Source organism: Carcharhinus amblyrhynchos, chromosome 22 (assembly GCF_965287045.1).
Source record: "Carcharhinus amblyrhynchos chromosome 22, sCarAmb.v2.hapA, whole genome shotgun sequence".
In the NCBI taxonomy this organism is placed as follows: domain Eukaryota; kingdom Metazoa; phylum Chordata; class Chondrichthyes; order Carcharhiniformes; family Carcharhinidae; genus Carcharhinus; species Carcharhinus amblyrhynchos.
In genome coordinates this window covers 6,343,358-6,356,003 of record NC_137345.1, presented here as the reverse complement: position 1 = coordinate 6,356,003, position 12,646 = coordinate 6,343,358, and the positions used below count along the sequence as shown (strand labels likewise).

General features: G+C 40.0%; 1 protein-coding gene across 2 annotated transcripts in view; it reads left to right on the top strand.

The window, feature by feature from the left end:
- Positions 1–10,121, top strand: part of tmcc2 (transmembrane and coiled-coil domain family 2) — a 131,544-nt gene extending 121,423 nt beyond the window's left edge. The window contains exons 6-7 of one of the 2 annotated variants that reach the window (XM_080209747.1): positions 1,438–1,573; positions 5,156–10,121. In XM_080209747.1, coding sequence (XP_080065873.1) covers positions 1,438–1,573; positions 5,156–5,467 — 448 coding nt within the window. In that variant the 3' untranslated portion in view covers positions 5,468–10,121. The remainder of the gene's footprint in view (positions 1–1,437; positions 1,574–5,155) is intronic. The other variant, XM_080209748.1, reaches the window with a different exon arrangement.
- Positions 10,122–12,646: the final 2,525 nt, after the last annotated feature.

The following is a 12,646-nucleotide window of genomic DNA, read 5'->3' as shown; positions in this document are numbered from 1 at the left end:
CTGGTCTGCCGATGCTGTGGCTCTGGAGTCACAATGTGGTTGACTCTCAACAGCCCCCCAAGAACAACTAGGGATCACCAATAAATGCTGGCCAGCCAGTGATGCCTATGTCCCACGAATGAATAAAAGAAAAAGACAGGTAGCTATACTTACCTTTTGCACCACTGGCATGGCCATCATGACTGGATTTTATTTTCAAACAGCAAATTAATAGAATTAAAAATGCTTCAGTCCTACCCCAGCAGCAAATAATCCGATCACTGTAAAAACTGTCATGGGCAATTTGGGGTATCTGTACCATACATCCATTATATTCTAGCTCTCATACCTCTTCAGGTTGACAACCATTTTTGTTTTAATTCAAGGAGAATATTGGACCTGGGCTGGCCATCCCAGCTGGGCTTGGACCTATTGCACCATTCGGTTTAGATGAAGCTTGATCTGTATCTCAACTCCATTTTGCTGCTTTTTGTGGTATTAACCTGGAGGCTGAAATTAATCTTCTAATCTGCGATTCAATCTAACATCATGTTTCTATTTGCTCATAATTAGACTTTGTAGCATTAAACAGTGAAATGGCCCAGATTAATTCATGGACTGGAGTGGCGTATCTTCCAACGTTAATGGAATTGCATTAATTTTCAAAATGTAGGCAGGGTAACCTGTTCTTGGCAATTAATGAAATTTTAATTACTTTGTGAATAAATACTTCCTGAAATCGGTCTTGAACTCACCTTATCCCAGTTATTTCTTTGGACTTCTTTTCCAGCAGTTTAATGTACTGCTCAAGGTCAACTTTTTTTCTATCCCAGTTCATAATGTAGCTCATCTCTGCTTAATCTCCTTCCAAGGCTGAAGAATCCAATTTTTTGTCGCATTTCCTCAGCCCTCTTGCCACTAAGGATGCCATCTTTACTTGATTTTCAAAGCTAACAGTATCTGCATAGCAATGTCCCTTTTTGAGTTCATTGATTTATGTGGGTGTTGGCTACAGACAGTGCAGGTGACAAATGCATAAACTTGGGAGTTTACACTTGGGTATTGTGCATTGTCTGTACAAGTCCAACATTTGAGTACGCAAGAATCAGGCGCTGAAACCACTGTAAGCTGAATTCCTCTTCCACTCCTTGTATAATTCAGCCAACGTTGAGAGACAGGTAGGTGCAATTCAAGAATGTAAGATCCAAATATTACAGAAACAGAATCTGCTAGCAACGTTCAGTTGGTCTGGAGGCATCTGCAGGGAGAGAAATTGCCTTTTACGTCAGTTAATTTCTGACATGTAAATTGAGGTTCTCTTTCCACAGATGCTGCTTAACTATTGAGTATTTTCAGCATTGTCTGATTTTTATACCAACTTAAGAAAGCTGCCTGTTGCTATCAGCAGGAAGCACTGTTAATTGTTTTAATGGTAGTTTTGTGATTCTCTCTACATAGGTACGAACGCCTGGAGGAGCAGCTGAATGATCTCACGGAGCTTCATCAAAATGAAATGTCTAACTTGAAGCAGGAGCTTGCCAGCATGGAGGAAAAAGTGGCATACCAGTCAGATGAGAGGGCCAGAGATATCCAGGTAAACAGTCCATTAAGTAAACTGATTTGGTTGGTGAACATGCCTGCCCATTTCCAAGGTGTACGTTTCAACTGTGCTTCCAAGGGAATGAGGTACCTTCCTGATGGGAGTGAAGTTCGCACCATTCAATGCATAGTCCTAGACTGCTCTGGTTCCTTCCCACAGTCCAAAGATTAGCAGATTGGGTTGATTGGCCATGCTCAATTGTCCCTTAGTGTCAGGGAGATTATCAGGGTAAATAATGGAATTATGGGGAAAAGGCCTGGGTGGGATTGTTATCGATGCAGGCTTGATGGGCCAAATGGCTTCTTTCTGCACTGTTGGGATTCTAGATTCTTCACAATCTCGCTCAAATAACCAACCGTTCAGTATTTATTGAGTTCACTTTGGGATATGGATGTCACTGCCGGTGCCATTAACTATTGCCCATCTTTAATTGCTCTTGAAATGGTGGTGGTGAACAACCTTGAACTGCTGCAGTCTATCTGCTGTTTATAGTTATACCTACACTGCTGTTGGGGAGCAAGTTCCAGGATTTTGACCCAGCAGCAGAGAAAGAACAGCAATATATTTCCAGGTCAAGATGTTTTATGACTTGTAGGGGGTCTTGTGGATGATGGGCATTTCAATATGCTGGCTGCCCTTATTCTAAGTGATGTCAGCCATTTTTTTTGCAAGGTGATTTCAAAGCATAATGGATGTTATCAAGCTGTTTGATCATTGGAGCATCACATTTGCATCTAATCCCAATGTCACTCATGTATCGAGGTGTGCTGTCTGGTACAAGTCACAGAATAATGATTATAAGCAGAGATGTGACTATTTTTTGCCTTACTGTTGCCTTGGCTGAGATTTAATCTGCACAGATCAGGAGCTGAATCTGGAAATAATTAACACATATCTGGAGGTAAAAAGGTTAAATTATGATGACAGGTTACACAGACTAGGCCTGTATTCCCTTTAGTAAAGAAGATTGAGGAGTGATCTAATTGAGATATTTAAAATGATTTAAGGAGTTGATAAAGTACTTTAGGAAAAACCAGTCCCTTCGGTGGGAGAGCCTAGAACAACGGTGAGTGACCTGAAAATTAGAGCTGGAATGTTCAGTAGTGATACCGGGCAGATTTCTTCACCCAAAGAATAATGGCAATGGAATGCGTCCAAAGCACTACTGAGGCCAGGTCAGTTGAAAATGTCTGAACTCACATTGACATTTTCAATCTATCCAAGCTGGTCATAATCTTGAAACCTCTATCAGCTCCCCCCTCATCCTCCGACACTCCAGTGAAAACAATCCAAGTTTGTCCAACCTTTTGTCATAGCTCGTATCTTCCAAACCAGGCAACATCTTGGTAAATCTCTTCTGCACTCTTTCCAATGCATCAACATCCTTCCAATAGTGTGGTGACCTATTGTGCTGTGGACTCTGAAGATGCAGATTCCCATTCATTCCCTCAGTGGTAAATTCTTGATGGTAGTTATGCCTGTTGCAAAAGAGAAAAGTGCAAGAATAATTGCTCGTCCGTTATGTACTTTGCATTGCAACTTGCAGCTTGTCATTGACAGGGAAATGCAAACAAAGGATGATCTTGATCAGGATGTGGTATGTGTGGCAATTCAGCATGAAAAAATAGGCCAAAAGAAACACGTTCTTGGAGCTGAGGAATGCATGTGGTTTCTAAATGTGGGGGTGTCTGGGAGGTTCATGATGCTCTCCCTATTAATCTTTGCTTTGATACGGTACATCCAAGATAATCTCTCACTATTGAATGTATTGTTCAGAGAAGGATATTACTGATAAGTGCAAGAGTGCCTGAGCAGAGACATTCCTGAACTGTCTGATCCTGTTCTGACTCATTTGCAGCCACTCTGACCACACAACACTCCAGCTGCAATGCCATTTGTTCTGTGATGCTTAACCTTTAAAGGGACTGATGGTCTTTTTGTCTAATCCCACATGTGTAACAGCTGTAAAAGTAATTTTCCCCTTTTTTTTTTGCTTTCCCCACTCTTCGGTATCCGTTTTCATCTCTGCTTAATCCCTAGTTTGGGTTTACTGTCAGTTTCTCCCGAAATACACGCATCACAGTTTTTCATTGCAAATTTCCTATCAGTTAGTGTCTTCATATTTTTGTAGCCTTTGAGAAATGAAATCAAAATAACATTAATCTGAATAAACTGTAAAAATTTGTCACAGTAATCTGCCTGTTTGGCTTCCAGCTACATGAATATTATAAAGCTTTTTTTAAAAAATATTTTCAAGAAATGATTATTATTGGAACTTTCTAAAGTTGGGGATCAAAAGATGATGTTTGTAAGTTAGGGAAGAGAACATCTAATGTTCTTATTAATACTCTTAAAGTTAAGGGACTGTTTAAGTTTTTCCAAGTCATGAAGGTTTTATTTTAGAGTACATGGGAAGAAACTGTTTCTACTTGCAGAAGGAGCAGTTGTCTGTGTAGCGCACAAGAAACAGTACTTTTCACTATATACCAATACGTGTGACAATAAATCAGATAAAAAAAAATTAAAGGACACACTGAACGTAAATTGACAAATGAAACAGAGGGAAGATGGAGATTTTTTTTTTCAGTTGGTGAATTATGATGATCTGGAATGCACTTCCTGATAAGGCAAAGGAAACAAATTTAGTTGCAACTTTCCAGAGAATTGGAATATCTCAGGACTGTGAAGAAGGAGCAGAGCAGTGAGAATATTTACATGGCACTTTTCAAGAGTTTGTGGGTGCTGAATGGGTGCCTGCTGTCCTGTATAAATTGTATGTAAGCATACTGTGTAATGATGCATTCTGTATGATTCTATATAATCATGAATGGAGAGTGTTGGGTGGGTTGATTGGCGTTGTTTTTTTTATTTTGTCTTATTTCCTTGATATAACAGCTCAGTAGAGTTGGGTTGTACTTCTTCAACAACTTAACCAGGGTTAATTGTTGGGTCAAAATGTCTCCAAGGGATGTGAGAAGGATCTGTCAGTGCAGGTGGTCACATGGTTGTCAGCAACGTATTGTCACCCTGGCAGGACTACAGCATATATGTTAATGAGCAAAAACCTGCATACCACACCACCACTTCTCTCTCTCTCTCTCTCTCCCCCCCAGTCTTCATCCACAGTCTCCAAGATAATTTTTTTTGCCGTTTGAGGGATGGTCAGTGCTTAAGATAAAATGCTTTCATTCAGCGTTCTCAAGACAAGTACAGCATAGTTGTGTGCTTGTCCTATCTGCCCTGGTGGTTAGGTTAGATGTACTGATCCAAACAGGTGCCGGAGTGTGGCGACTCAGGGAATTTCACAGTAACTTCATTGCAGTGTTAATGTAAGCCTGACTTGTGACTAATAAATAAACATTTCTTTGGTGATCTACCTTGGGTCCAATTTTAGAATGCCCCGTAGAGCAACCATCATCTCCTGACTGGGCTTGCTCGTCCAGGGTCTGTTACCGACTGACTGTTTTATCAAATAGTCAGCCTGACACTAACCTTGCGTTGGCTTTGAGGACCAATATGTTGTAAGGAATTTTTTGCCTCTCTCATTGGTCCCTCTTTTTTGTTCACTCCTTACAGGAAGCACTGGAATCATGTCTCACCCGGATTACCAAACTGGAGCTTCAGCAGCAACAACAGCAGGTGGTGCAACTGGAGGGGGTGGAGAATGCTAATGCAAGGGCGCTGCTGGGCAAATTCATCAATGTTATCTTGGCACTCATGGCTGTCATACTGGTCTTTGTCTCCACCATAGCCAACTTCATCACTCCTCTCATGAAGACACGGTTCCGGGTGCTCAGCACACTGCTGCTGGTGCTGTTCCTGGTCTCCCTCTGGAAGCAATGGGAAAATATTATGTACTTCTCAGAACAGATCCAGTTACCCAGCTGATCTGGACATTTTTGATAGCTGACAGATCGGCGTGCTTTTATAAAACAAAAACAAGGATTCCTAACCTATTGTTTTTTTCTCCTCTCTCACCCCACCACCTCACTTCGATATCAGTGACATTGTTGATTTGGCGGCTGCGTACAGCAATATGACTCACGATGCGATGAGGCCCGATTAGAAGGAAGAACTGATGGAACTATGTTGCTGTTTTAAAAGATCTTAACTGAACAGTCTGTGAGAAACTTGTTGCATGCCGACTGAAGCAAGCAATGAAAGAAGGCATTTTGAGGAAGACACTTCATAATGAATTGTACCATTTCAGTATTTTTTTTTGTTTTCTTGTTAACTTATAACAAATATTTAAGAGTTTTTGTGGGGGTCAGGGAGAGAATCGATATTATTTGTGTGACTGCTTATATATTTATTTATAACTAATATACATTCGATATAGCACAAATGGTTTGCAAGATCCCCTAAGCTTAATCTCATTGCACATTCCGATTTATGTGAATACAGTTCTTGCAAGAAGTAGGGGTTAATTCTCTCAAGGCACTGGGAGGAGTTGAAGATATTTCTGTTGGACTGCTTGAGCAGGCGGTGAAGGAAATTTTGCTTTGCCCAGTGGGAATATTTACAGTTGAAGAAATGGGTGGAGCATTGGAAGGAAAATTGCAGATGGTTTTAGTGAAGGAAGGTTGCCGCCACACTGGACCATATTTTTAGAAGAACTTTATTTTAATTTTCCCAATCTTGCATCTTTCGCACTGGCTTGATTCGCCTCTGTAGCTGCCAGCATCAGTAAATGAGCAAACTGTTGCGGTCATGTGTTGGCTAGCGACCGCAGGCAGTGAAATGGCGAGAGATGTGTTGGTCACTGAGATAATGCTGGATTGTGTCATACAACCTGTAGTGGGGTTGGAGGGGAAAAGTACTTTGAGTCGTAGTAGGATCCCTTAGTGCAGTAGAAAATAAGAGACGTTACCTGTTCAAAAATTCAGTCAACGAATTTGTTAGGAGTTAAGACCATCATGATATGTGTTACTAAGTCGGTTTTCTATAGTTTTTTTAATGTAGTTAAGCACTTCGGGTTATTCTGCTTTGCTCTTCCCTCCATACTTCGCAATCACTTGACCTGCTAACCAGGCAATGGACACATCTCTGATGGGGAAAGAGTGTTTTGGGTCTACATGTTGGGTTTGGTGTGAAGGTTTTAAAAGCTGTTTAAAATTAGATGAGTTCATTTTCCCCAGCTGATGTGGCAGGGTATGTATCAGCTTTGTGTGGATATGTAATGATTGAAATAAGTTTGCCTCATCAGAATGCAGTAGCTTTTTGTGGTGCATTTCTTGAATTTTTTTTACAATTATAATTTTTATTTATAAGGACTATTTGGTGAAAAAATATTTTTCATCCAGGTGCCAGGTAAACAACACTTGGTAGATCAGAAGGTTAGGTGCACGTTTCCCCTTTTGCTTTCTCCCCTCTTCTTTCACCTGCAGCACCCCTCTCATATTCAGTTCCAAGGAATTATGAGCTAATGGAGAGTTCATTCTTATTGGAAAGAGCAAATTGGATGTTTAACCATCAGCAGATGTGAAGTAAGCAATGTAGTGCAATAGCAGAGAGATTGTGACGATAGCCCAAACTGCTAGCAGAGTTCACAATGTGCTTAAGATGTGAAGGCATGAAATGGTCCCCACACACCAAGCAATTGTATAATCTGCTGAAAAGATGTTTCCTGTAAAGTCAAAATTCCCACCCGTGCCATGGATTCAGATGAGGAAAGCCTTTCAACCTATTTGAACTTGTCTATCCAGACCATGCCAACAATGTGTATGTCCCACTTCTAAACACTATTTTTGCCTTATTTCATTTCCTGCATTAACTATCTGGGGGCAATGTGTGCTTTCATTGTTTCTTATATTTACTGTAGGCTGGAGTAAATTTGCATTTCCAATTCGGTCCAAGCGAATACAGATTATGTTCTGAATTCTGAGGGGTGGAAGTTGTAGCAATAAAAAGTACCGTCAAACAGAAGTATTTCAGATAGAACACAAGAGACTTGGAGTAGAGAGAATACCAGTGAGACATTCCCAAAGAGAACAATATGTTCAATGTTTTTTTTTCCTGTTTTCCTGTTTGTTCTACAAACTTGCTTTGTAGACTTGTCTACAAAAGTACTCCTGTCCTGCCAGTGGTTGCACTGCTATGTCTCCACCAGTGAGTGGGTACAGTTGTAAGGTGGCAGGTTTACAGTTGGCGTGTCTTAGTGCCCAATATTTTTGGAAACATTTAGCACCTTGGAAGTATTGTTAGACTGATGAGTAGTGGTTTGACAAATCTGTGTGCAATTAAATGGGTTCAGAGTTTGTGATGCCTATGCTTAGAAGAAAACTTTCCCATCAGTGGCCTGAAAACAGCTTGCAGTTTTATGGAGTTTTGCTAGGACCATGATTTATAATTGACTTGATGAGTGAATGCATCAAATAGTGAGCCAGATCGACCGGAAGGTTTCAGGTTTGCACTGAAGTTGTAGGCTTGTGCACCTAAGAGTAATTGCTTGAATATAGAGAGAAACTGTACCGCAGGTCTTTGGAAAAGGGAGGGGGAGCCATTAGAAAAGGAGAAACATAATAGATTATACTATGGTTACTCAAGTTAGTTGAGAGTTAAATAATCCAAGTCCAGTTGTACTGCGAAAGCCTAGACACAGGACATGTGGGGCTAATGCAATATCATGCAAGGATGTGGTGTCAGTGGGGCCATTCTAACACATCAATAATAAGTTCGTGTGTATGTAACAGGAAGGGCGATAATGCAAGGTAACATGCTGTTAACGCAATGGAAATTCTCGCCATTTAGGAAGGGATGTGCTTTCCTGTATAGGTGCAGCATGAGGAAAAAGGAGTGTACAGTTTGAAGGTCAGTTTGTAATCTTCAGTTTAACAGAATTTTATATAAAGCACTTTTGGTTAACTCTTATTTTCTTAAGTATTTTTTCCTCTGTTTCGAAAACTTGAACCATAGCCTTTGTAGCAAACTTCCTTGGATAGTCAGAATTATAAATCTAGAGCTTTATAAAGATTGATGACGGAGCATTACTGTCCTGATCTATTTGATACAGGAATTTAATATTTTAAAAGTCAAAAATCTGTGTGTGCTTCCTATTTTAGTTTTCCAATATAAATTCAAGTCCAAATTTATAACAAACTTGCTTTGTAGACTGGTCTGCAAAGATACTCCTGTCCTACCAGTGATGGCACTGCTCTGTCTCTACCGGTGAATGGGTACAATTGTAAGGTGGCAGTTTTACATTGATGTTTCTATTGATGAAATGGATGTAGGAATTTGAAGTGGAAATGCAAGATGAATTTAAAAATGAGGATTGAATTAGGTTTGCATACCTGGTACACTTATCCCCACCTTCTACTCTGGTTTCACTGATTTTGACCCTGTATAATATCTATGTGTTCGATAAGCTATTCAAAATAATGGAATTTGGACAATTTCAGAAGAGGTAATTGAATGTGTACAGTGCTGACCACTGTTCCACTTGATCCAGTGATATCAGTGATTACTAATTCCTATAGGTCTTAGCAATCAGTTCCTAGCCCAAATACTTAGGGGCGGCACAGTGGTTAGGGACCCAGGTTCGATTTCAGGCTTGGGCCACTATCTGTGTTGAGTTTGCACATTTTCCCCATGTCTGCGTGGGTTTCCTCCGAGTGCTCTAGTTTCCTCCCATAGTTCGAAGATGTGCGGGATAGGTTGATTAGGTTGATTGGCCATGCTAAATTGACAGCATTGTACACAGATATTCAATTACCTCTTCTGAAATTGTCCAAATTCTAGGAATCCTTAGAACATTATTTTGAATAGCTTGTCAAACACACAGGGTGATTAGCAGGGTAAACATATGCTGTTACAGGGATAGGGCCCTGGATGGAATTATTGTCGGTGCATGCTGGATGAGCCGAATGGTCTTTTGCTGCACTGTTGGGATTCTTTGATCCTACCTATGACTTGCTGGATTTTGTTAGTTCGAATTGTATAACATGTCTTTTTTCCTACTGGTTCCAATATTTCTTTATCTGTAGCCCGCCACATGGCATCCTTTATGATTGCACTTGCATCAGTCAGTGAATTGTGTGGGTGATAACTGAATTTGAGATGCTGAAAGTCTAAAACAGGAATAGCAAGAATCAGAGCAGGCCAGGCAACATCTGTGATGGGAATGGAAAAAGTAAAAGATGAGCAGGCATATTAATACAATCAGAAAAAGGCAAAGGAAAAACAAAACATGCAGGAAAATCTAAGAATTCATGATTGGGATGGTGAAACATTTGTTTTATCATTTAGTCATGATTTCTGTGTGGGCACTTGTATGTCCTTCCCTTTCTCTGAATGCATTTCCATGCCAGTATGCTGCTTGCATTTCAGTTTAGAAGATCTACATCCCAAATATGAACTTGGCTGTTCCTTCCATAAATACTGATTAGCTGCTGTGTATTTTAGGCATTTTTTGATTTTGATTCAGCTCGTTGTATGATTTGGATTTCGTTCTCGATTCCTGGTTAAGCCTCAGGCAGACGGATTTGTGTTTTTTTTTAAAACAGGCAGCAATGAATCTGGTGAATTCCACCACCACCACCACCACCCCCCCCCCCACACACACACACACACACACACACACACACACACACACACACCATGATTTGCTGCCTGGGTGCATTTGTTTTGCACAAAAAAGGCCAGTTCCTGAACATCTACATTAAAGCAAGTCATTAACCACAACAAATTTGTTTGCCTGAGTTATGGCCATGTCAGTATCTGACAGGAGTGCAAGAGACATAAAAAAGCATGTTGCAAACCATACAAATTTAACAAGCTGTCATTTGGATCTTATTTTCACAACTTTCGATTTATCACTTTGACACAAACATAATTTCACAGATATTGAGTCATACGACAGTGAAGTTGATTGAACACTAAATAAAGACCAAATGAAGTTTTCATACAGGGATTATCCAATATTGGGAAAACTGCTCTCCACGGTAAAATCAAAGAATATTTATTGCATAATTTGACCATTTCATTGCAAGTAATTGGATTCATTCCTCGTGTGTCAGCTAAACAGTTGAATTGATATTTTCCTTTTCCAATTTAACAGTATTGTACTTTGAAGATTTACTGCCACTTCCCAGTCGGAGCTCTCCCTGGGGATTTTGCAGTGCTTGCAGCATCGAGCACTTTATGTGGGCACAATAGACCTTTACAGTGAGGCAGTCAAAAGGCACATTTATCTTCATGCTTAAGTACAAGAGGTATCAGATCCTGTTCTGGAGTGTTATCATGCTGTGCTGAACTGTATTACTTTAGGTGCACGTGACATTGCTGTGAGAAATAGGGGCTGACAGAATGAGTTCACAGGGCCTTGTGTTTCCCCCATTTGCTTTACTAAAACAGGCAGTCTTAATTTGGTGGCAGATTTGTGGACCCACAGTTTTGGGAAGGGGGTCCATGGTGCTGTTGGTTCCCTGACGGTCACATTACTTGTATCCAAGATCGTCACTGACAGCAGAAGTGCAGCGTGTTTGCCATTGGCTATATTGTTGTATATTAAAATAAACTAATATATGTAATATACATATATATACATGTATGTATAGAGTAAGCCATGAAGAGCAATAAGGTGTGGGAAGCATTTAAATATCCAATTTATCCAATTAGTGCAAAGACCTGAAACACTCCAGTGATGTTTGAGTGTTTGAAGAACATTCAAAGAACTGACAAGGATGCCTCCCTATTTAACGTATTTTCCAAGTCTTACTTGACTACTACATGATGCCTACTATCATGTGGTGTGAACTAGTTGTTTCCCTTTTCCTCCCAACATGGCGAACTGCTACTGCAAAAGTCCTTGTAAGTGGCATTAAAGGGCAAGTTCAGTTTGGTTGCTGGGGTGAGAATGGATGTCCCATTTTCTATTTAAAAATGGGTTTATTTTGTGGGGAAGTATGACAGGCTAGTTCTCAATCCCCACCAAGGTGCTGTACACTGAGATTGGACTGTGCCTGATAAATTGTTTGGTCTAATTAAATAGAGATACTGTCAAATATATCTATCATGAGGAGCAAGATCTGTTCAACACCTCTGTAGCCAAAAAAGTTAATGTCCAAAGTTTTAAAAATCTTCAATCCATGTGTTTTGGTCACCATCTCCCTCCTCAATTTACCTTCTGCTGTAAGTGCTTAACTTGTGTTTTCAAACTCTTACATTGGTTTACCAAATGGGGGAAGGCAACAGTATGAAAATTGATTCCATGCAGAGTATGTATTTTTATTTTGAAAATAGTATCCTGTCTGCATAGATTTCTACAATGTGGCCCTTTCCATTCCGGTTCATAAAACTGGGCACTGTTGCTCTAAAGTGCTTTGAATCAGCAGATTGCGACTGTAATTTATCGTTTCACCTCCTCCACGCTACGTGAAATATTTTCCTGGTTTTGGATTCTTGAGGGCTTAAAGATGCAAAAGAAGTTAGAGCTAGTGGGCATTCAAAAGAACACAGCAATTGAGTCAAGCATGCAACATGATCCGATAGCCTGTGCCAGGCTAGCTGTAATGTTGTTTCAGTAATCATCTCTGGTTATGTTCTCTTCTTTAATAGAAAACATGTGTAAAACACTCCTTTAATAGCACATACTGTATGGAGCCCAAAGACAACCTTATTGATTCGAGAGACTGACCTATTGTGATACAGTAGAGAATGTAAAATCCCCTGCATTACAGATTCTCAGCTCATCTGCACCATAAGTCCTCCAATTGCTGTTAAGAATGTAAACTACTGCAATCCTTTTTTACATGCAAGGTCCAAAGTTTCTTTTATCAAGTTATTTAAAGAGATACCTGAAGTTAAGTTATGATATGTTTTTATTATTGACTGAATTATTTAAGTTGCTATTGTTGCAGACACTCCAATAACATGCCTTCCTGATTCCGATGCCCTTTTCTCTCTATACGTGGACATCAGGTCAGTTGTATTGCTGCACCAACTCCTGGGGAATAACTTTGTACAATTCATGGGCTGTTCCTGTAGCAGTCCTAGGCAGTGTGAATGTTTGTTATTTGCAGTTTCATTATTTCAAAATTGTTCATGTTTTAATTTTTCTTTATTTTT